This window comes from Takifugu flavidus, chromosome 6 (genome assembly GCF_003711565.1).
Source record: "Takifugu flavidus isolate HTHZ2018 chromosome 6, ASM371156v2, whole genome shotgun sequence".
NCBI lineage: Eukaryota > Metazoa > Chordata > Actinopteri > Tetraodontiformes > Tetraodontidae > Takifugu > Takifugu flavidus.
In genome coordinates, this window is record NC_079525.1 from 11,712,001 (window position 1) to 11,736,493 (window position 24,493).

Below are 24,493 nucleotides of genomic sequence, written 5' to 3' on the forward strand. Positions count from 1 at the left end.
TGGCGCGTGTCGCGTCACACATCCGGGCGCGCCCCCGGAGCCCAGCTCTGGACCAATCAGCGGCGGGGCATCGTTGCTCGAGCCTCGGGAGCGCGCGGCGGAACACAGCGTAGAAGCGGCGCGTGTGCCCGCCTCGCGACAGCCAACCTCTGTTTGAACGTGATGAGATGTCCGCGCCCGTCGCGTGCAGCGCAACGGAAAACGGGCTGTGTCGCCTCCGCGCGCCTTTGACCAAAGTTTGTGCGACCGCACCGGGCACTTCGGCCGTGCGTCGTTTGTCCGGTTGCTTGTGTTAGCGGCGTGCGGAGATCTGACAGACGGTTTGCGTGCGTGCGTGTGTGGCATGTGATAGAGACAAGAGACCGAGGCGTGTTCGTCTTACACGGATGTTTCCAGGAAAGGAAGAGAGCCGCGAAACAAGCGCATTTTTATTTTCTGCTTCCTGGGGACGCCAGTTTGTCCCGCAGGACCTAACGCCGAGAGACTGCCGGTGTGTTTGTGAAGCGGTCGCTAGCTGCTGGACGGCCAATACCCCCAACGAAAGGATGAACAACGACTCCGGAGCTTTGTCCTTTTGATTCTATCACCTGACATCTGTTCTTTAAAGCCGGCGGTCATCATCCACATCTGTGTTTTGTTTGGCGAAGCCGGTGTGGGGTTGAAATATTGGAAGGCTAAGGGAGGTTCGTTTCAGGCGCGGCCAGGCAGGACAACAATGGGGATTACTTCTTGACTGTTTTGCCTTTGTGTCAATACACCGTCTGTGTGGAGGTGCGGTAACGTCTGGAGGACAAATAACCCGACTATCCTTTGGCTTTGCTGCGTCGAGGAGGACATTAGACGTTGGCAGCAGCCGCCAAGCCCCACATGTGCACAGGTTGCCTGTGCGAGTGATTAAAGGAGAGCAACAGGGACAACGATGGCGAACGACTCTATACAAGTAAGTAGATGCAGCGGAATATGTCACGGTCCGATTGAGCTCCCTTTACACATCTTAAACACCGGTTTGCAAATTGGATTAGAGATACTTTCATAAAATGGTGATCCCCAATCACATGACTGACCTGTGGGGGAAGTTCAATTATGCCTATGCAAGGGTTTCATATTCAGAATTACATATATTTATATTGTAGGAACGTAAGCTGCAAGCGCAGCCCATCATTGGTAATAATTGAGTGTAGTAAGATGCGTTGACGGGGCTTTTGTTGGTTTTTAACTGCATCCTCCTGGGGGTTGCAGGTTGATTCTTAGCCCACGGCTCGACTGGAGGCTTCTTGTGTACCTCGGGTGACCCACAAACCCCCGATGACGAACCACGATCCACTCAGTTGAATTGGAAATGGATAGTTTGTTCTGTGTGAATAATGGATGTGTGATACTTTATGGAAGGGACTTCATGCAGAAAGCCGGAGCAGTGCTCGGTCACCTTGGTGTCACCCTGTATTGTATTTGCCACGCTGTCCTGACCTTGTTTTGCTGTTTTGTGTGTAGATGGGGGCAGTAAGGGCAGGTGTACACAGGCATAATAGTGGCGTTTGCTTTTGAACAACACGCACTACAAATATGGCTGCCAACTCCCAGCAGGTATTATTTCTTCACGAGCATCTAGAAGCAGGACACTTGCTTCCTTTGCATTTTGCGAAGCTTAAACGCCCACAATTTCCCAATCGTTGTTTGCTTTGCTCTTTTAATAGTCGCTGAACTTTGAGTAGCGCTATTGGTGCGTGGAGGCAGCCATTGTTCTAAGTTTGACGCACTGACATTTAAATCACGAGGCATGTGTTTGCTTGCAAATTTGAAGTTGCACGCAGAAATACAGGTGGTAGTGCTGTCATGCAGGCAAAGCAGGTGTATACAAATCACCTGGGCTGCAGCCGTGCACTCATATTTTGGCTGTAGTTCAGTCAGTGAAGCCCTGGCAGTGAAACGGGAGACGGGTTCGGACAGGTGATACCTGATATTTGGAGGAAGCAAATGATGAGCAGTAAAACAATATGAATTCTTTTGTAAGTTAGCAGTTAAATGCTGCTGTTGTGGTTTTAGTTGGCTGAAATACTGGGGTCATTATGTAACAGGCATAGTTGATGTTATTGACTTTTAATCCGCATAAAATTATCCCTGTTTTAGGTCAGTCCTGTATTACGAATGGAACCTGTTGGAGTAGAAGCAAAAAAAAAACAACCTTATTTATTTCAGCTTCTCTTCATCGCATCCCCACTGGGTCGGAGGTGTTTGGTTACATTGCTACCCTTGGTTCAAATTTTTGGATAGCCTTCATTAAGCTCACACTAGTTGGCTGTCCTGATTGTCCTGACAGAACTGGTGGAACAGAATCAGGCTTTTAGACCTCCCTGCTCACACACTTTTTATGTTCTGTCAAAACAGTTTCTATTTGGCTGTAGGGGCAGCGAATATTGTTATGCCAGTGCCTGACAGATCCTCATGAATATTTATCAGTTCCTAGACACCCCCCCACAATAAAAATATCAGCATCCCACCAGGTTGATAACAGCTTTCACCTGGAATCCTGGTTTCCTTGGTGATGGCAGTTGTCTACCTGGTGGGTTACAGTCAGTCATGATTTGAGCTAACGGGCGTCGTGTTCTCCACAGATTGGTCAGGGTTTGCGTTAGAAGAATCTGTTGCCATTTTTTTGGAAACTAAGAGCCAATGGTTGTAGATTCTCAACATTGCCGATACGAATCTTTGCATTTGAACTACACCACTGGCCCCGTGGCCTTTTACTGTTGACATCCACAAGTTTACAGGCTTTATTGTCACTCATGAGGAATTCTACCATCACTTCTGAGCTATTCATATGGAACAGTCAAGGGGCTTCAAAGCATGGCTGACATTTTAGGTGTAGCTGTTGGAGGTAGCTTCTGCTGGCCAGAATCTCTGTGGGATCCTCAACAAAAGAGTTTTTTTTTCTACATGTGAGGCACGCTGATCCCTTCCCATGGTGTGCCCTTTGCATACCCCCCGCAGGAAGAAAACATGAAACACCCACCATAAAAAGCCAAATCAAACTCTGTCACTTTTCCCCTTAAATTGTAGACAGGCAGGCGGCAATAAAGTGGACACAAATGTGTCTGTCTCTGAGATTTAAGGGATCTATAGCGGACTTGGCTGCCGGGTGGGTTTTGAATCTCTGTGGTATATTGTCTCAGACAGCTGAGCCATCCTCGAGTGCCTTCCCAAAATATCTCCATGTACTCGCGAATGCGCTGATCCAACAGCAGACTCACTCGGGAAATCGTAGGGTTTCTTCCCATAAAGCTCACCATGACGTAAGGAGGCAGCTATGTGCACAAAGTAGGTTTTTCTCAGCGGTGCCCTCCAGCTATGTAGGCCGTCTGAAGCCACATGAATCCATCAAGGAACAACTGCAGACTTTGGGAGACAGTGCTCGCTTCAATAAGATATGTTTTCATTCCCAGTCATATGATTTGATCTCCACCATGAACTTGTTCTCATAGCACATAGTTGTCTCATCACCCTTTTAGACAGTTGAGCCGATTGTAAAATGATAAAAACAGCGGTCAGGCTTGTTGACATTCTGAACTACTTAAAAGTAGTCAGACCTTTACTGCTATTAACTGAGCAGATGTTCTTCTGTAGACGTGTCTTTATGTCTTCTGTCCTCCATTTTGAAAAGGATCCACAGCGCCGCATACCCTCGCACCAATCTACGCTGCGTCTAAGTATTAAATGGCACATTTAGGGCTCCGTGCTTTTCAGATTGTATCTGCATTACAGGCTTTACCAACATCTGCGCCTCAGTACATGAGCCAGTAAATCCATCATCGTCTCCCACTGGATGATTTACAGTAGAAGCGCTCGTCACACACTGCAAAGATAATGCGGCAGAGACATAAATATACACGGGCAGTGTGTCCAAAACAGCATAACATTTAAAAATCATGTTTGATAGACTGAGAAATTCACACTTTGTACAAAAGGGCTCCCCATCCTGTCATTTTGATTCATATATTGTGTAAACGTGGTGCCTGTTTAAAGTTGCAACAGGTCAAAAAACCCATCCTCTGATGATGCCATTGTCTGTCCGCAGCTAGCGTAATGTTGGCACGGCTTTGCTAGCGTCAGATGGTGAAGACATGAGGAAAGGGCTGGTCTGAGGGGCATTATACTGAGGATGACTCTCTGTAGCTGCTGCTGCACAATAGGTTGGATTGTCTGACACCAGCCACCCTGATGACATGCAATGCAGTGAGAGTTCATTTTCCTTATCCTGGTTAGAACATAATCTATCGAAGGCTACACCCACGGTGTCCACTGACCCGAGCCAGCCGCTCAACCACAGTGATGAGGGCTGTAAACGTAGCTGCTGTTTATGGTGTCGAAAGCAAGGAAAGTCCAATCCTCTTTATTTTGCTATATAGTTGGGCCCCCAGCACTTGCTGTAATCTCATGTTTCCCTTCATGGATTTAGGCCTGTTTCTTTATCTCTTACATCTCGCCTGCCCTCTGTGCAAACAGCCCATAATTCTCATGACCTCATAGTGATGTACCCCTGCATTCCAGCCTCAAATAGACCCCACCTCCCTCTCTCACACACACACACACACACACACACACACAGACAACAGAAAACACTGGGCTCACACCCTGTCATGACATCACCTATCATCCTACTGGGGAGTAAACCACACCAGCTTTCTGGGTGTGCAGACTGGGTCAGGCTTTTCTGTGGGGGATCAGGGGATTACAGACGGTGAAGTTTTATCTCCAGTAGCTGTCTGATTTGTGCTTAGGGTATATTTCCCATTGTTCTGAAGACATTTTGATGTAAAATAATGCCTGAGATAATCTGTAATTGTTCACTTTTACTCTGAATCCATGAGCCACTCCAGTCATGTCAGTGGAGCAACCTCCAGTCCGAACATACCCCGACCCTTGACTCCTCCTCGATACGGCGCGGCCCCTGGGCCACATTCATCGATCCCGTTCTCACCAGTACTGTTTAAACAGCCGCTCAGCCTTGTTAATTATGTCTGTGAAAATAAACAAACAGATGTTTTAAAATAGCAGAGAAACACACTTATGCTACATTGTATATTTCTATTCACATATTGGACTGTCTGTTAGCTCTAACCTCATAGTTAGTTGTGCTCCAGGAAGGTGATAAATCTGGATACCTATGCATGTCGAAATAAGAACCAGAAGAGTGTGTAGTGTTGTGACATTTGACTTTACATTGAATTAAGGAACCGGTTTCCCCAGAACATGTCTCTTTCATGAAATTTGCTTGCATTTCCAAAACCACGGCCAGCTCATCACGAGGGCCGACTATCAACTCCGGTGACCTCGGTTATTATAAGAAGTGACCAGTTAAGACCACGATAATGTCTCCAACTGCTGGTTACACAAAGCTTGAAGGAAAACTCGTAATAATAGATCGATGTATAAATGTATCATTTAATTCATCCACGCAGCTAAGACGCCACAATTAATGGTATTTTTGGGAATGTTTTTTCATCTCTTCTCTGGCATTTCTTCCTGACTTTGACCATTACTCCCCGAATGGTCGTAGACCAGCAACGGTCGTGTGTAAATTGATCTTCCCCCTTTGTTCTCCTGCTACCTCTCTCATCCAGCCATTTCTGCCTCCTGTCAGTGGGACACACCAGCTGCTCTTGTCTCTCCCGCTATGTCTCTCTCTCTTGTTTTTCCCTTTTAACTATAGTGAATATCAAGCTCTTGTCCACTGAGGATAATTAAAGCTAAAAGGCTAAAACCGGGTACCTGGACGACTGCTGTACTTTAACCAAAATTTAGCCCAACTGGCCCTAGATTCTATCGGTGTGCAAGAGCTGATAATTAATGATATAGAATGTTTGTGGTGGTTGTGCGTATGGTTGTGTGTCCTGCACTAAGGGTGTGGTTAAGATAAATATAGGCTGTGGGAGTTAGTAAAGCCTCCCCACAAACAGGCTCTCTCATTAGAATGGGTTGGTGTTGGCATCGTCAGGATAACCTTTGGTCCACTGGGAGTTCCACTGGGATTGGAAAAAAAACAAAGTCGGATTAATTCTTTAAACATGTCTTTCCCACTTATGTTTCCATGGCCTATGAACTTAGTTTGGACCTGAGAATTTACGCCGACGTCCTCACAGACGGTTAAACGTAGTTTGAACGACGGGACAAATATGGTAATACATTGATATTAATGCATTTGCACGCTTCCATTAAAGTGGATTCTTAGAACAATTACATTAAGTGTAGGCTGTAAAAGTCATTACAGAATTGATTGAAACACCTTTCCGCTCCACATTTAATCACAGAGAGAATGAAATGACTTGTCAATCAATCAGGCCTGTACATTCCATTATGCTAAATACATTATATAACCTGATTCAAACAGATCCAAAACACCTTCCATATATCCTGATGGCTTCTGGCTTCTAACGTCACTTTACCTATCGCAGCTTCATCTGCACAAGTGTTTCTTCCTCAGGTGGCGTTTAAAGATATGGTTTCCAGACTCGGAATCGTCGTTTATAACCCTGCTTGGGCCTTTAAGACCTTTCATCATGTTAATCCTGGAAGACTGACAAAATTAATAGATTAAACTAAAATTACTGCAGGATAATCTAAACTGAAAGCAGCGCTTCATCCCCCCCAGGAATCTCTCTTACACAACCCAAAAGACAGATGGTGAATTAACTTAGGCAGCAAATTTGACATAACAGCATATTCCCCTGTCAAGTGGGGCATTAGAACCATCCATGCTGAGATGGGACCTGGCTGCAACCGGTCAGTGCTAACGTGCACGTCCTCGCCGCCACCACCACGACCTGCACGCATTTAACTCGAATCATTAACGATATGCCAAGAACAAAATGGAAAAAAACAACCTAAGTTGACTGAATATGTTGGTAATAAAGCCGAGCTCTTTCACAGATTTGGACTGTCAACGTGCATCCTGCTGCCTGCTAGGTGCACGAGATTGAGCCATGCTGATGCACAAGCATAAATCCACAAACCCTAAGGGACTAACTCCATTGCAGACTGGATTACAGTGGCCTACAGGCCAGCTTCAGTGGAAGGGTGCAACAATGGGGTGGTTGTTCCGGGGAGCATTGTGAGCGCAGCAGCAAATAAGAAGCTGGTTAAAGCAGGCTGCATGTCCATGTTAATGAGGTTACGTGCTAACACGTGCAAGTGTTTTGCTTTAGGTTTGGTTTGGATCAAAGCGTTATCACTCGCTGTATGGTTCTAATGTATATAATAACATAATGTATATAATGTGCAGCACTGCTAGCCTGGTTTACAGAAATAAGACTCCTTTCAAGGTGCTGTCAATGAACCTTTTGTCTTTCCATCTTTATCCCCCTCATACTTCTGATATGTGTTCAGCAGTAAGTCTGGCCTCCCAGCTTGCTCTTGCACGCTCTTTTCTTCGCCAGTTGCTTCTTGCACCGTGGGTTGACTACCCTCTGTTTCTCTTCCACCTGTTTCTTTGGCACTTTTAGCTGGCCATTTTGATCTCCCTTCCCCCTTTCCTGTTTCTGTTCCTTCTTCTTTCTTCAGGCCATCTCTGCTAACAGGCTTTTTGTTGGCCTTTTGGTCCATCTCGAGGGGAAGGGTGAGGCGATATCTGATCTCTGAATATAAAAAAGGTTCTAAAAATATTTATTCCTGTGAGGGATGTAGATGTAGTGTTGTAAACTCAAACCTTCCTCCTTGTAAAGCCTTTATTAGTAAGCTCACAGAGTCACAAAAGGCTAGTTAAAGGGGGAACGGGACAAAAATTAAACTGCTGACTTGTGTGTGCCTATCGTGTACTGTAATTGACCTTTAAGCCTCGTCTCCTCATGATAATTTGCTACAATGCTAAATATAACATCAACTTTTAGTGGTTCTTATTTGTATTTTCCATTCCATGGCTTTCAATACAAGTTAATTTGCAACTTTCTGATCGAGAATCTGCAGAATCATAATGATTTCTATCAACCACTTCTTCACTTTGCGTTCATTAGTGTAGATTTGTGACTGCTCCTAAGCTAGCTTGCTTTCTCAAGCTCCAGCAGGTGATAACGTGCTATAGGGAGTTTCGGTGTTTTGGTACCCGTCTTCTGCTGATTCCTCCCGACTCGTGGCGTACCTTTGCATCCCCCCCGTCTCCTCCACATCTTTCCTGCCAGGTTGAACGTTGTCACCACGCAGGCATCTCAGGAATGCGCCCAGATGCTTTCTTAATGACTCACGCTGGCTCCCTTGAACACATTTCCTTTCCAGTGCACATAAATAATGCGAGGCAGACAATGTTATGACTTCATATGGAAGTATGTTTTTTCTAACCTCTGTGCTGAAATCCCTTCTTAATGAAAAGATCCAGACCAAATAAGAGGAACCACTTTCATGTATTTTCACATTTGACCCATGCAGAAGGGAATGTTTAGCAAACGCCAAGTCCAATATGCTGAAACACGTATTACACGTATTGGGAAGCATCTATGTCATTCGTGCAGCTCTGCAGTGGTGGTCTGGGCTGATATCTCAGACCTGACGGTGCAATTATCTGGGAGTCTATCCTTGGACTACATTATAGTATAAAACACTCACGCACTCTCCCTAATACATCCACGGCTTTGCATCCATAACATTTAGTTATAGAATAACAGCAGGTTTTCAGCTGCTGACCTGAGACTAATAGAAATTGTGCACCAGCAGCAGTCTGATGTGCAGGAATGACTGGGGAAGTTTCACTTCCTGATCTGCACTTATAAACACACTTCCTTTTTCAGATGTCGTGATGCAAGTCAGTGCACTGAAAGAAAAGTAACAGGAAGAGCAACGAAGTATAGAGTTAGAAGACGGATAAGGGTGTTAGAAACTTCAGATGTTGTCTTTTGTGCACACGTGATTCAGTGTTAGCAAACTGATTTCACTCGAGCTCATGAAGGATTAGTGAGACAACACTTACTTAAATAAGCAGCAGGACCTGCCTGTGTGTGTGCCAGACCCTGATCAGTGTGGTTCATTAATGCAGTGTCTACATTTTGGGGACTTAGTCTGGTTATTTTTTCCTGTTTTGTCTGTCCTAACCTTGTGACTCTTATCTTTCTCTCTCCTCCCTCTCTTCCTGTCCCAACGCCTCTTTCTCTTTGTTGCTCTTTTCTTTATATTCAACCCCTAAATTGCATATTTCCCCCCAGAGGTACGATATGGCTTTTGCTGTCATCAATATCTACTTTTCCGCCTCTTCCTTGGTTGATGCCAGGCATTAGTTTTGCGTTTCTGGGAGTCGTCCATTACTGTAAATACAATCGAAGAACAACACTTTATGGGTTCCTTACAAGTGCACCAATATCCGCCCTGTCTCAGGGGTCAGTTGATCAGATCTAAAGAGCAGCGCCACGTAGTCATTTGTGATATAGATTGTTTTGCAGTGACGCTCCCTCCACTTTCTACACAAATGTTTGACTTTTTCATCTGGCTTCTGTTCTTAATAGAAGAAGAATTATTCAATATGACGACAGTTGTGGTCTAATGACCGTTATGAGGGATTTCAGCCCTGTCTTCTCCATCAGGCACCTACCTACCTGTGGACGAGTGTTCTTCAACAGTCGATGTCTGTTGCAGGTCAGCCAGTGTCCCCGTGACAACTAACCCCATGGGGCTAACTGCTGGAACCTGGGAGGTTTTATTCAGTCAGTAACGGCTGAGCGCTCTGGCCTCACCCCTGTGGAGCGAACGCACGCATTAAAAATGTCCTGTTTTACACATTTATTCCCTGCCTTTCTCCGTGACCTCTTTTCAGGGCGATCATCACTCAGGATGAAAACTGGAGGCATTGTCCTCCCAGAAGAGGACGTGTTCATTCAGACACACAGAACTGCGCGTCAGCCCGTCTCCGTTGTCCTTTTCTGTCCAGCCTTAGGCTGCCTACGCTGTTGGAGCTCTCTGATCAAACTAGTCTTGTTCGGCGCAGATCTCTATTGAATTAATTAGACGCTACTTCTCTGACCATCGCTGCTGGATGCGGTTCTATAACGAGCTGTTCGTCCCTGCCCGTCCCTCGCTGCCATCTTTGAGGGACATTTATTTTCCCTTAAAGTATTTTCAGCGTCTTTGGTGGTGCATAGAATTTTAACGCTGCCCTGTAGTTTCAGGGGGCTCCACACAGAGACCACGTTTCCCCCGAATGTTCCAATATTTGAGATAGAATTCAAGCGAGTACTTTGCCAGTTCCTACCATCTGCTTCTGCCTTCTGTCCAAGCTGCTAGAATAGGATTCTGCTCCACTGTCTCACTGCAACAGATGTCCACATTCGTCCAAGGTGGTAAAACTTACGGGTTTTGTTAGTCATCGTGCTGATTTTGTCAGGGCAACATGCTCAGGCTGATGTATAAAATATTAAGTCAATTTTGTCTTTATCTCCTACTGATAAACAGCAGGAAGACCAACAGAGAGCTCCAGTGTGGCAGAGAGAATAAAGATAAATGTTCCATATACTTCAGCGCTCCAACATGTCGGCGTGTCATGTGTCGATCACATGCACAGTGTACACAGAGACGTGGCCTCAGCCTCTGGGAAGCAAACAGCCAAAGAATAACTGCAGTCACACGGAGGGGAACAAAAAACAAGACCAGGGCTGTAACATATGGGCATACATGTCCTCTGCTGCTGAAATGGGGCAGTTTCTTTTTGTTGTTCTAGAAGTCTGCATTTTTTTCTCCTGTTCTTCACACTGTCGTTGGTGCACGAGGTATACGGGCACCTAACATGCACAACAGCAGGCGTGCAGTTCTCTGAAATGCCACCAGGGGGTTAAAAATACAAAATAGAAATACGATTTTTTTCAGTCCATGTCGGCCAGTAAACATGTGGTCATGATTTGACAACTGTGCAAAAAAAGGCTCCTATTGTACGAAATGGACAAATCAAGCAGTTATTTATTCCTATTTTATTCACCGCAACTTTTCTTTCTTACACAAGTAACATTGTGATATAAATGGAAGGCTTGCACCGAAATATTTGAAATTTGAATGATTTATAGCACCATTTTTGACCTCTACTTACAGACGTATGCTATTTTTAAATAGGTCTAGGACTGTTTACTATAGCCCTTCTACAGCGGAGGGGGGTTGGTCTTCTTATATGCGGTTGTAGATGTGAAGCTCAATGGAAAAATTCAACATTGTGTCACGGTCTCACTGTTTGGCTTTGAGCCAATACTTGGAAAATGCATCCTTCCTTTTTCCACCCTCCAGATTATATCACAGACCCAAAGGAGTCAATATGGCTGCTCTGGGTTGCTTTATTACACCAAATCTTAGTCACTCCAAAGAAAGCGCTGCGTGGATTTTCTGCGGCATAACTAGAGATAACCCGAAGTGCGGGGAGATAAATGCAACGGCGGTCTCTGTCCCTCTTTTTGGTCTCGCAGTCCACTGACGGCAGCAAACTTTGAGGAAACAGGAAAGGCCAGAGCAGCTTGGTGTCGGGACGGATATCCTCTCTGGGAGGCGTTCCCTCTCCTCCCACACTTAAAACTCCCTCTTTTTATCTCTTTATGTCGTCCCCCTGCCCATTTTGCTCTCGGTTGGCATTGACACGTCGATAAAGATCGGGAGCTAACCAAAGATCGCTGCTCCGCTTGTACTGAACGAACGATGTGCTGGCATGGTGATGAGGAGGATGAGGACAGCGCAGAGGTGAAGTGTCGTTCGGCCTTTGTGTTCCTATTCAGCCGGGGTCCCATTTGTCGATCTGCAGAGTTTTAAATTGTTAGATTTAAGCTACAGGAATTTCTCTTTTAAATGAGGCTACATGTGCAACAAGCGGGTGTTTTTTGTTTTCAAGCCAGTCAACAAGGACAAGGTCGTAACAACAATCGGAGGCAACAATGGCAGCATGGGAAATGATTTTTAAGTCGCATTCTTGTGTGTATTGTTTAGGTCTCATTAGTCCGAGTGCTTTACTTGCAAACTGTCCCAGAACCGTCGGCATTCAAACGGTCCGTAGTAAAACTGAATCTCCACTCTGTTTTGTTTGTTCCACAGTGTTTTGAGGACACGTTTCCTGACCGCTTTACATCTTTTCCCGTCCACACTATTTCTTTTCCAGGGTTTCCCGTTCGTCCTGCCTTTTCCCCCCTCTCATGATTTCATTGTTGTTTCCTCTTTATTCATTCAGAGCGACCCAGGTGGGCTCTCGGTTCTGGAGCAACTTGGTCTGGACCAGAACTCTGATTTCTCTGACTCCGGCGTGCAGCAGCTCCTGGATGAGCAGCGTGAGAAGATCCGCAGGGAGATCCGCAAGGAGCTGAAAATCAAAGAGGGCGCCGAGAACCTGCGTAGAGCGACGACAGATAAGAGAAATGCTCAGCAGGTCAGATCAAGTTTCACTTTTATCCACCAAACTTTGAGCACAAACCTCCATGAATGACATTTGTAACGTAACCACGACTGAAAAGACATGTTTTTACTGCAGGCAGCTTTTCTGGTAGATCATGGTTCTTGTCCTGTTTGGTCTTTATTTTAAAGCCCCATCTGTCTCTTTCACACTCTTCATTTCTTATTATGCAAGATATGACTCTGACAGACATATTGAGGGATGTATGAATATTTATTAGATGGAAGCAACCCAGGAAACGACAACGCTATAGAAAGAATTCCAAGCTGCTTTAATGTGTTGTCCTGCAATAGAAACATTATCCAATTCATGTTTTTCAACTCCAAATGTGATGATCTAATGTGTCCAAGATAATATCCAGTTTTGTTGGGAGACGTGTGAAGTTGGGCCGTGTATCGACTCATTCGTGCGAACCTGATATTTGATCAAAAGGATGTTTACTTGGACTTGAAACTGGATTCTCGTGCTTCAACATCATTTAGTATCAGAACCAGCGTTTCTGCCTTTTTTGTGCATTTTTTTCCTGACTTTATGGCTTTCAGTCCTGTCTGCATGGATTCTAAGCAAAAAAAAGTTTCCACACTGGAAACGATCCATTTCCTTTCAACCAAAGACTGCACTTTATATCTATTGACTGTCTGAAATTCTTTTGAGGTCTGCCCTCTATATTACTGGAAAAACAAGGGTATAAACTGGATGGCAGGAGCAATAAAATCCACAATAAATCTCATTTTCTGACATCAGCTCAAAGTTCTTCCACTTCTTCCCCCCACACTATGCTCCATACATACTTTTGTCTTTAAAGACAACTGTGCGCTAAAATATTATCCATTTCCCCCCTCAGGTGGACAGCCAGTTGCGCTCATCCAACCGCAGGTTGGAAAACTTACATGATCAGCTGCAAGAACTGGACGCTCACATTGTGGTAAAGGGAGGAGAAGAAAACAAAGGTGTGTTTGTGAATTTTGTTATCTGAGTAAATGGATTTTATTCTCTGCTATAATGCCACTGTTGTATTTATATTATTTTATCCACATGCAACAGAGCTTATTTATTTGACTCTCATGTTATGTTTAATTTCTCACTGTGAATAAACCAAAAAAACTGTTATCAGTACCTGCAGAGATCTCCAGGTCTTCCCATGTGCTGGTTTGCTCCAAAACAGGGCTGTCCCATTATTCAATGTTTAAATAAAAACAGCGTCACACTCTTCTCTATCGATTGCTGAGGGAATGGAAAGACAAGTTACAGATAACTACATTTATCTAGGAGTTAAAAGCCCCCGATGAACACTTTCTTACTACTACTTGAAGCTCGTTAGGTTATCATAATAAAAATATCATGATAATTACACACTCTGTTGCACCACAGGTGCAGAGGACCTCACCTGAAATTGCCATTGTGGTATTTTCATTTAAAGCTTACCAAGTTTACAATCATGTCACCTCCATATTTGCTCTTCCCTCCGCAGAGGAGTGTCCTCTTTCTCCCGGGACAGACAGGCGTACATCAGCTCACAGGGACCGCATTGCTGCCCTGGAAAGACAGCTAAACATAGAGCTCAAAGTCAAACAGGGGGTCGAGAACATGATCCCCATCTACTCCAATGGATCAACCAAGGTACATACAAGAGATTTAATCCACACTCATCATTCAATGAAAAGTTGCTTATCTTGTACTGGCAGACGAGTGAAACTCGTCTATATACAGTAGTTTCGTCACACTTCGATGAGTTTCTCCGAGTATTTAAACGGTCTCAGTCTGGTTTAGCTACAAGGAAGATGATGAGTGACACCCTGCACAAGGAGGAAAAGGCACAAAAGGTGACTGCGAGGCACAGTCATGGAAATGGATGGAAAGGAAAAAGGTGCATGAGCAACAGAGAACCGCGACCTTGAGAGGATTGAGAAATGAACCCATTTAAACAATTTGAGGCAAATTCACAAGGACTCGACCTGGAGTCGGTGTTTCAACCACGCACAGATGGATCCAGGACAGGGGTCAGTTTTGCATTTCATTTGGAGACCAAGGTCCCAAAGTCTGAAGGAAGAGTGGGGGTGCACAGAGTCCGAGCTGCTGGAGGTCTGGCGCAAAGTTTTCAGTCGGTGATGGTTTGGAGCCATGTCATATGTTGCTGCTGCTCTGAATCTTATCAGGTCAAAGGTCACAGCAGCGTCTACCGGGAGATTTTAGAGGATTTTCATTTCTTGTTAACTCCCCACCACCGATTGGCCTCCAGGCTACACTGTATGGCTGCAGTAATTCATGCTAAAGAAGCCCCCGCCACGTATTGAGTGCTCCACTGGTCGGACTTTTCGGAAGTCCAACATTCCTGTCTTAAAAATCTTTCCTTTTTTGGATGTTTATATGTCTCTTGTGTGCTTCTATCAGGATAAGAAAATGCTTCAGACGGCCCAGCAGATGCTGCAGGACAGTAAAACTAAAATTGACATCATTCGCATGCAGATCCGTAAGGCCATGCAGGCCAACGAGCAGAGTGATGACACACAGGGTGAGTGTTTGGCTCGTTGTTCCGCTTCATTTTCAGCTGATTTGCAGCCTTTTATGACATTATTTTTTTAATGAAGTCATGAAAACCATCAGTCACATAAACCTGACCCTTGGCTGACTGTCACCTACATGAGATTCAGTTATGCATCAAGCATATTGTAAAGTCTATAGAGGTTCACGTCATGCAAAATAAAACTTTTCAAGCATGTTTAATTGTAGCTTTATATAACTGAACACTGCTCAAAAAACAGGAAAAAATGTATTTCTTTATATTCCAAATTTACATTTATGAATTCACTGATTATGCAATGTCAATCCGCTGAGTCTCTTTTGGAACAGTTCTCACCACCACAAATCCGATTTAGAAGCTGAGAAGGGTGGGGGTGACACGCACAGCTGTGTCCATGAAAGGAGCTACATGTGTGGCATCACTAGTGTCGCTCCTGAACGAGAGTCCATCGCAGAGGGCTCTCACCTGCACCAAGGAGCAAAAAGAACTGGACTGTCATTCTCCATTGTCTTGTTGATTAAGTACAATCCGTTTACTTTGGGTTGTTTTCATATAAATAGAGTTTTCAGCGTCTGGAAGGAGAAACTCTAGGTGATGTAATTTGTCAGCGTCACAATGAACACAGCTGTGGAGGACATCATTGCGGTCCTTGATGATCCTGTAGATGCCTGTTAGTTTTTTAAGCTTTTCTCGATATTGCCTTAATGTCCGCCAGTACCTGTTAGCAGTTATCAGCACACAGCTTCCAGTTAAGCCTTCTCGTTTTTGATCACCTCATGGAGATCCCACTGCGACCTCTTCTGCCAACCAGCAGGGAATCCTCTGCACCACACTGGTGCACCGCAGTGTTGGTTTGGTGCAGCTGTTTTTATTTTGTTCACAGTATAATTATAAGGTTGTTGCCTTGTTTTAAAAATGGCGAGTTTAAGTCTTGTGAACAAATCACTCTCTTGACTTATTGCACGACATCAGAGAACCGTGTAGAGTTGAGTAGAAACACGCCAAGAGTTGTTGTCAAGAGAAAGACGAGAACACATTACTGTTATAAAGCAGCTGGAGCAGTGATTATAGGCACGTTTCCACTGGTCTGGTAAATACTGGGGGGGGGGGGGGGGGGTGATGTCATGGGGTTTAATCGTCACGTGATTGTCGACAGTTTTGACCGTGACATCACCCAAGCGAGTCACGAAAAGTAATGACAAGGGAAACAATGATGAAGGAGCTCAGGCGGTGTGACATTCCAAGAGAACATGAGTTTACTATAACTCTGGGAAGTGTGCAGTTACAGAGTTTCGCCCACGTGACCTTTTTTTTGTTCCGATCTATCGCTGTAAGGTGTCTCTGTGCATCCCAGTAAACCTCCAGCCCCACCCAGGAGTTTTTCAGGGCCAATCTAAGTATCTAACCTAGAGCAGGGACTCGATCTCAATTAGTCCCCAGAAAAATTCCTGTAAATGGCCATTGGGGGGTTGTTCCTGCAGTGGAAACACGTCTCATGTTCTTAAACCCATGAAGAACTGCAGCACGTACAAAAGATTTGATGTTGATATGTCATTTTGTAGCAAGTCATTAGACTGTACATCGTTAGTAAACTGAATCGTAGAATGTCCACGTGATCCACAAAGTCAAAGTGACATCATTTTGTTAAATATTCACTTTTAAACTTTGTCTATTCCAGACTACAACTATAATCTATATACAATCCTAATGTGCACTCATTTACGAGTCCTGCAAACCTGTAACTTTAAGCCTGTTAGAGTGTGTGTGTGTGTGTGTGTGTGTGTGTGTGTGTGTGTGTGTTGTATATATTATGACAAATAGATGAGATATTGTGAGTCTATATCACACATAATTATTTGTGATAGATACAGATTTTGAATCTTTGTTATTCTTTATTTCACTCTCATTTTGTATAACTCTCTCTCTCTCACACACACACACACACACAGATGTGGGTTGTGTGGATAGTGTACACAGACAGTCTCCAGGCACCACACCCGGTGGAAAGGTCATCTAGCTAGGTCTTAGCTCCAGGCAGAACACCTTATTAGGAGATAAAAGCATCCACATCCATTTCTACTCCTGCCCCTCTCTATTCTTTTTTTCTGCCTGTCTTCTGCAACTCATAAATCATATCTCGTGCTATTTTTTCACCACTTATGTTTGGTTCATTCTTTTGTCCGTTCGATAACTTTGTTTTTATGCAAACTGATTTTGTTATAGTAATCTTACTCTCCTTTATTCCTCTGGTTTCCTGTCTTATCTTTCCAAATGTGTTTGCTGATTTGTGTATTTTTCCCCAGTGTGAGAGGCTGCCGCAGAGCCATTAAGCCAACCACTTAGCTGTAGTTGTGCTTCACGGTTGCCTCTCTTTGGCTGACTCTTGTGGCTGTTTTCCTAAGTGATGGAGTATTGTTCAGTATGTTATTACCGTTTCAGTGAGTGCGCTGCTCCCACTTCTGTGCTGCCATCTCACTAATGCCATTTCCCCATTTAAATAACAACTGTGGGTGTTTTATGAAAGGGATTTTGAAAACTAGCTTGATATTTCCTTTCTTTTTTGTTTCACTCAAATTACATTTACTCAAAGTACTTTAATCATGTTGCTTTATAAAAGAAACAATCATATGATTAAATTTAAAGGTTTCCAATCTAGTTTAGCCGTAGGAAGGTGGTTTGTTGTTGCTGTGGGGAATTGTAGGAGGCTCTCTCCTATATGCTTGACCTGCATTAAGGCTGTAACCTTACAGGGAATTCCCAGAGGTGCTCCCTTATAACAACGCGCTGCTGCCAAAACAAAAAGGAGAAGCCTTTTCAAACCCCAAGGTCATACTGAAGTGATCAGCTGCTCATTATCCCTGCATTTCAGGTAACCAAGATGTCTGTGGCGTGGAGCTGCGCATTGAAGAGCTGAGGCATCACTACAGGGTGGAACATGCCGTGGCAGAGGGGGCCAAAAATGTACTTCGGCTCCTGAGTGCCAGCAAGGTCCAGGACAAGAAGGCCCTGTCTGAGGTTGGACTGGACATGTGAAAAGGCTACAATGTTATATTATGGATATATTGTATGGAGCGGGAGATGTGGGAAGAAATGCAGTGTGAGGAGGTCCCCGGTGTAAGGGTTTGTCCCAGAGGAGCTGTTGTAAATGTGCACTAAAGCTGCTCTGTGTCTGCCTCGTAGGCACAGTCTCGTCTGAGCGAAGCATCTCAGCGTTTAGACCTCCTGAGGGACTCTCTGGAGCAGCGTCTGGCAGAGCTGCCCGAAGACCACCCCAAAGCCAGCGTCATCAAAGAGGAGCTCGTCCTGGCTTCGTCGCCTGCCTTCAGCTCTCTCCACGGCGCCCCCTACCTCCACAACCAGTACAGCACTCTTAACAAGCCATCCCCGCTCACCGGTATGAATGCAGAATAAATATTTACTGATGGTTAAGAAGCAGTTAATAGCCTCTTGGAAATTCACATATTCATGAATCATTGCTTTTTTAAAACAAATATATTTTGCTCGTAGAGTTTTTAGCCTTACTTTAGCTGCAGCTCACGTGTTCACTTGTGTCCTCAGGTACCTTACAGGTGCAGCTGGTCGGCTGTGTGGGGTTGCTGGAAGTGGTTCCAGGCCGTAGTAAAGGAATAACTGTTATGCTTCCCTGCTACTGCCCTGGAGACACAAGGTCATTCATGAGGGGCAGCAAGGGACTTTATGGGCGAACTGGGTCAGTCAGTGGGAAAACAGCCAGCAAGACAGATGAGCTGTCCTGTAAGTGGGGTTTTTTATATTTCAATGTGAATACTGGGTTTAGAAAATCAAAGATGACAATTTGTTGTCTTCTACAGTTGAGGTGAGTGCTGTTCTGAAGCTGGACAACACCGTGGTGGGGCAGACAGTCTGGAAAACTGTAGGAGAGCAGGCCTGGGACCAGACTTTTACTGTTGAGCTTGAAAGGGTTAGTGAATGTCTCCAAAATTCAACTTTTAGATGTAAAAGTTTTTGTTTTTTTTGTACTAACATGTTTTTATCTGTTAGTCAAGGGAGCTTGAGATCGCCGTTTACTGGAAGGACTATCGTTCATTGTGCGCTCTGAAGTATGTGAAGCTGGAAGACTTCCTGGATAACCAGAAACATAGAGTTCAGCTGGAACTGGAGCCTCAGGGACTGCTGCTAGCAGAGGTACGTGTGTGTGCACACACAGAAGAGGGGTGGTCCATCCGCAAAATGGTCGAACGCAGATGTCCTTCCAAACATAAACGTTGTACTCAAAAGGCAAGGATCAGTATAGCCTGAGTGTTGTACGTGGAAATAAAATGTGGGGTTTGTTGTGTTGCGTTTGTGTTGACCAGGTGACTTTCTTCAACCCGGTCATCGAGCGCGTCCCTCGCCTCCAGAGACAGAAGAAGGTCTTCTCAAAGCAGCAAGGTGCTGGAGCAGAGCCAGTGCAGAAACACAAACACTCCACACTGTTTATACTTGAAGATTGTTTCTGAAACCAGCCCACAGGCATCATGATGAAAGTGGTCTGGTGAAGGGAAGAAACAAACACAGAGAGGAAGCATAACCTTTTTATTTATTTAGTGCACCACCTAGTGGCAAATAATGAATACTTTCCTTTGCTGAGTCCAAAGAGGACGATGGGGCTTTCGTACAGTAGTCATGCCTGAAAATCACTTGACGTTATTGTGGAAAAATGTGTTTTAGGTGTAACATAATGTGTTTGTGTGTGACAGGCAAGGCATTTCTGCGTGCTCGTCAGATGAACGTGGATATTGGGACATGGGTTAGGCTCCTACGAAATGCTATTCCCACTGTCAACAACTCAGGAACCTACAGTCCCAACACACACAGCCTAACACTGCACCCTGGGTGAGAAAATACACATAGCCAACACACACACACACACACACACACACACACACACACACACTCATATGTAGCAACCAATAACATAATACTTGCCAATAATGTGGTGGCATTTTGACAATGACTGGTAGTTTCTTTATTTTCTTAAAAACATTACTGGCATTATTGTATTTAAAATGGCTAAAATTTTTCTGCAATTGGCCTCCATTAAATTATTGGCTGCTACACACACCTTCACAAACAATTGTACTGTAGAAACATTCAGAATTTACTGTTTGATAGCTTCATTTCAGATTTGGCTATCAAACTGAGCGGCATTCCGTGAACCTTTTTCCTTGTTTTTCCTGGAAAAGAATGAAGCCCGTGATGCTTTCTCAGTCCCAGCTCTAACCACCCTTCTGTGTTTGTCTCTGTTCATCTTTCCTGCACTTCTGCCTTTGGTCTGTCTGTGTGTGAATATTTCAGGGAGGTCTCAGTGGAGAAGTTGAGTCTGGACACCGACTCTCCGATAAGGGGCGATTACAAAAGAGACATGGAGACGCACACTCCGGTGAGACAGGCACAGTCAGGTGGCGTGTGTGTCAGCATTATATTGGGGAGATTTAAGACGGTTAATAATTTAGAGGTGCCACAGACTGATTCTTGAGTTAAACAAGACACATCAGTGGGAAAATCCACACAGGCCCATTGAAGCACCATTGGAAAAGTTAAGACAGTTTTATCTGCATTGCATTCAAATTAGACACGATGGGAAATGTTTGGGCAAAGTTAAAATAAAAAGAGGGGCTAGCAAATTATCAGTCACTATTCCTCATAGTCATTTATATCATCTGTTTTCCACAAAGCCTTCAGAGGCAACCAATACCCTCTCTGCTCCTCCTTTTTATTGAGAAAGAGTCGGGACAACAGACTGAATGGAGGTGCAGGTGCTGTGAAAATGGAGTAAACATTCAAACTCATCAGTCAGACAATAAATCATTTAAGAGGCCTGTTCTGTGACAGGTATTCATATAGTGTCGGTAAAATGAGGTCAGATTCGTCAACATTTTCCTTAGCAATCCCTTTTCTGTCATAGAGAGTGTCTGACTGGTCCATAAATTAGAAAGTGATGTTATTTCAGTGTATCTTTACCACCCTCACACCTCCGGGCATGAACGGTGAATCCTCGTTACTGGAAGCGCCATCGTTGTCATGGTATTGGTCTTTCTTCCATCCCGTTATGTCTCATCTCTGCATGTTTCTGTATTTTCTGTACGTATGTCTCTTTCCTCTCACATCCCCCGTCAGGAACGAATGCCCGTCATTGAGCCCTTCTCTCCCCCAGACCTCACCCCAGAGTGCCCTGTCAGAACCCCATCTGTTGGCAGGTACACACATGCATTTATTTTCTGTGTTATCATTGTTTTGGATTGTTGTTTTCATTTATTTTTATCGTCCTGGTGGATTCCGATGCGTTGAACTATTAAAAAAAAAAAAAAAAAATCAGCTGTTTTCTGCATTTGAGAATCCAAAATAAATGTTACTCTGATATTTCTGTCTCTCAAGTAAGCAAAAGAAAGGTCCTCTATCACTCCAGGATTTCAGGATGATTGCTGTGTTGGGCAGAGGACACTTTGGCAAGGTAACGTGGAATAACGTGGAATTATTATTCTAATGGTGCTCCATACGGTCTATATCTCTATTCTCCTCGTTAAAGTATTGATTTGTAAGCTTAAACTCGGTTATTGCAAGTGCAGGTGTTGCTGTCGGAGTATAAGAAGACGGGGACAATGTACGCCATCAAAGCCTTGAAGAAAGGGGATATAATAGCTCGGGATGAAGTCGAAAGGTGTGTTTTTAACTCCATTATCGGGGTTTTTAACTCCATTAGCGTGACAGGTTTTAAGTGTCTCGTTCAGCAAAGTATGTGTGTGTATGTGTGTGTCTCTTCAACTCGTCCACTTCCTGTCTCTGGTTCCTCTCGCAGTCTAATGTGTGAGAAACGCATCTTTGAGATCGTGAACATGTCGCACCACCCTTTCCTGGTCAACTTGTTCGCGTGCTTCCAGACTCCAGAACACGTGTGCTTTGTCATGGAGTACACGGCTGGAGGCGACCTGATGATGCACATCCACACTGACGTCTTCACGGAGCCGCGCGCTGTGTACGTACCGTCAACACAGCAGGAACAGCAACGCTGCGATTCTGATTTGTGATGTGATTTGGCCAATGGATGGAAGACAACTTCTTTTTTTTCCCCCTTCGGTCCAATTTCAGGTTTTACTCGGCCTGCGTAGTTCTCGGACTCCAGTTCCTCCACGACCATAAGATTGTGTACAGGTGAGGGGAAAATGGTTCCTTCTCATTTTAGGAAATGACATATAGTTTTTGCCACTTTAAACATAAACAAACTACGTCTGTGACCTGGATCTTTCAGAGACCTCAAGCTAGACAACCTGCTGCTAGACACAGACGGATATGTGAAGATTGCCGACTTTGGACTTTGTAAAGAAGGTTAACAATGACATCGACACCTTACGTCTTTTTTTAGTTGCCGCACTTCATTTTTCATCCTCCAGGACGCTTAAAACCTTTGTGCCTGTGCAGGAATGGGCTTCGGGGACCGGACCAGTACATTTTGTGGAACTCCAGAGTTTCTGGCCCCAGAGGTCCTGACTGATACGTCCTATACCAGAGCAGTAGACTGGTGGGGGCTGGGGGTCCTCATCTATGAAATGTTGGTGGGAGAGGTGGGAGAAGCTACTGTCTACTTTTATTTAGCAGAATGTTGCTTCTAAATGCAAGAATAAAGCAGAATCTGTCCTATTTGCTGGTTTTTGTGTTTAAAACCTTTGTGTCTGTGCAGTCTCCATTCCCCGGGGATGATGAAGAGGAGGTGTTTGACAGCATCGTGAATGACGAGGTCCGCTACCCTCGCTTCCTGTCCAATGAGGCCATCGGCATCATCAGAAGGGTAAAGACACACAAAGATCTGGATGTCATTTGGGAACACCAAGGATTTGAAAGGGGGGCTACTTTGAACAGGCGTGGACTGTTTTCCTGACTCAGCCTCCTCCTGTTTGTTTTCCACGAGCAGCTGCTGAGGAGGAACCCAGAGAGAAGGCTGGGCTCTGGAGAAAAGGATGCCGAGGAGGTGAAGAAGCAGCCATTTTTCAGGGTAAGCACGGTTAACCTCAGACTTTAGGCGTGTAAAAAAAGACCAGCTCCAACTTCTGGTTCCCGTTTCACCCTGCAGACGATGGATTGGGAGGCACTTCTGCAGAGGAAAGTGCCCCCTCCCTTCCTGCCCTCCATTACCGGCAAAGAAGACGTCAGCAACTTTGACGAGGAGTTCACCGCCGAAGCGCCGACGCTCACTCCTCCGCGGGAGCCTCGCACGCTTTCCCGCAAAGACCAGGAGAGCTTCCGGGACTTTGACTACGTCTCCGACCTCTGCTAATGGGCCGTGGGGCGGAGACGCTCGGCGAGCTGAAGGAGCGTTTGATTTGGATCCTGCTGGAGCCGAACGACGGTCTCGGCCGGCTGTTTTTGCCGGCCGTCTTTAGGCCTTTAATTACACTGTGAATGAATGCTGGGAGCCCGGAGGCAGTCGGTCTGTGTTTGCTTTGTGGTAGAGGTAGAGGACTGAGAAAAAGCCGCCGTCTAACACTTTATCGTAACCAGTGAACGTGTCCTTTGAAGTTTTTTTTTCTTTTTCGTACAAAACACACCAGTAGCTTTTGAATCGGGCAGACTTTTGCCTTTAAATCGTCTCCCGTGCCGCCGCGTCTCTGCTCACTCACCTGTGCGGGCGTGAGCGGAGGAGCGCCGGTCTTTGTTTAACGGCTTCTCGTACCGATGCCTTACGTTCGTGTCCGAGCTGCAGAGAAGCGCTCTGCGATCAGCAGCAGGAAAAGGAAGCTGCTCCTGCAGCTCTTTTTAATCAGATCAGTGGAAGTAGTGACATTCAGAAAGCCTGATCTTCTTACAGATATATTCTGAGGTAAAAACCACTGTCTTATCTATTTTTTTCCTCCTGTAACTGCTTTTTAAACTTTGTGCTGCTTAGGTATTGGTTTGTTTGCAACAGCTGTTACAGTTTTACACCATTTTACGGCAAGTTAGAAACGCATTCTTCTGTAGCCTCCTGTTTTAGTTGGAATTGGTTATTTGGGTGTGACTCGTGTGTGTTGCAGACACAGACCCACAGCCACCAGCACCAAAAGTGATGTGAAGAAAAAATAAGTTGTCATCTTCATACAAAAGAAACCTGTGAACAGGAAGACTGGAGTGAGAAAGTGTCCAGTTCATCGAGTTTGACACGACCAAATTAATCTGACTATGAATTAACTTCTAACTGTTTGTCTCAAGGCAACAAGGACAACACGTCTGCCTTTTTGTCCTGACTGCAGTGTTTTAATTAGATGAGAAAGTTTGGCAATATATAGAGAGAAACATGCTAAATGTTGAAAAATGTGAGCCGGTGGTTTAAACCTCTAACAACTGAGAACTCCTGGTGACACGAGCTTTGTTGAGAATGTATGAGGGGTGGGGGGGGGTGGATTTTATTTACCTGGTGTATGACAGTATAAAATCCCTGTGAGAGTATGAGATGAATTATTTTATAAAGAAAACTTGGAGTGAATGCAGTGTTTGTGTCTCTTATTTCAGGATCGTTAAAGCAATGTGTTGGTGACGGCACTGCGGTGACCTTTGACCCTGCCGTATATTTACAGTCGTTTGAAATCGGCCTGCTT

At 44.7% G+C, this 24,493-nt stretch overlaps 2 protein-coding genes across 3 annotated transcripts in view; one reads left to right on the forward strand and one right to left on the reverse strand.

Moving 5' to 3' along the window:
* Positions 1-2,705, reverse strand: part of LOC130527922 (lysozyme g-like) — a 48,758-nt gene extending 46,053 nt beyond the window's left edge. Inside the window, exon 1 of the mRNA XM_057036774.1 lies at positions 2,701-2,705. The gene's annotated coding sequence lies outside the window, so the exon portion shown is untranslated. The remainder of the gene's footprint in view (positions 1-2,700) is intronic.
* On the forward strand, positions 106-24,381 carry pkn1a (protein kinase N1a). Of its 2 annotated transcripts, none has more exons than XM_057036670.1 (23): positions 106-940; positions 12,167-12,361; positions 13,230-13,335; positions 13,857-14,005; positions 14,777-14,897; positions 17,776-17,921; positions 18,087-18,300; positions 18,465-18,659; positions 18,737-18,846; positions 18,927-19,070; positions 19,241-19,316; positions 19,625-19,760; positions 20,223-20,307; positions 21,045-21,124; positions 21,303-21,378; positions 21,494-21,585; positions 21,724-21,900; positions 22,014-22,076; positions 22,174-22,250; positions 22,344-22,486; positions 22,603-22,710; positions 22,834-22,914; positions 22,993-24,381. In XM_057036670.1, the coding sequence occupies exons 1-23, from the start codon at positions 920-922 to the stop codon at positions 23,194-23,196; spliced, it is 2,799 nt and encodes a 932-aa protein (XP_056892650.1). In that variant the 5' UTR covers positions 106-919; the 3' UTR covers positions 23,197-24,381. The 2 variants fall into 2 exon arrangements, with proteins under 2 accessions (XP_056892650.1, XP_056892649.1); XM_057036669.1 differs by lacking the exon at positions 106-940 and adding an exon at positions 11,533-11,685.
* The last annotated feature ends 112 nt before the right edge of the window (positions 24,382-24,493 follow it).

Coding starts and splice junctions, on each gene's coding strand:
- pkn1a (XM_057036669.1), top strand. CDS start 11,644: ATGTGCTGGCATGGTGATGAGGAGGATGAGGACAGCGCAGAG. Junction 18,301..18,464: donor CAAGCCATCCCCGCTCACCG/GTATGAATGCAG, acceptor TTGTGTCCTCAG/GTACCTTACAGGTGCAGCTG. Junction 21,901..22,013: donor TTCACGGAGCCGCGCGCTGT/GTACGTACCGTC, acceptor GTCCAATTTCAG/GTTTTACTCGGCCTGCGTAG.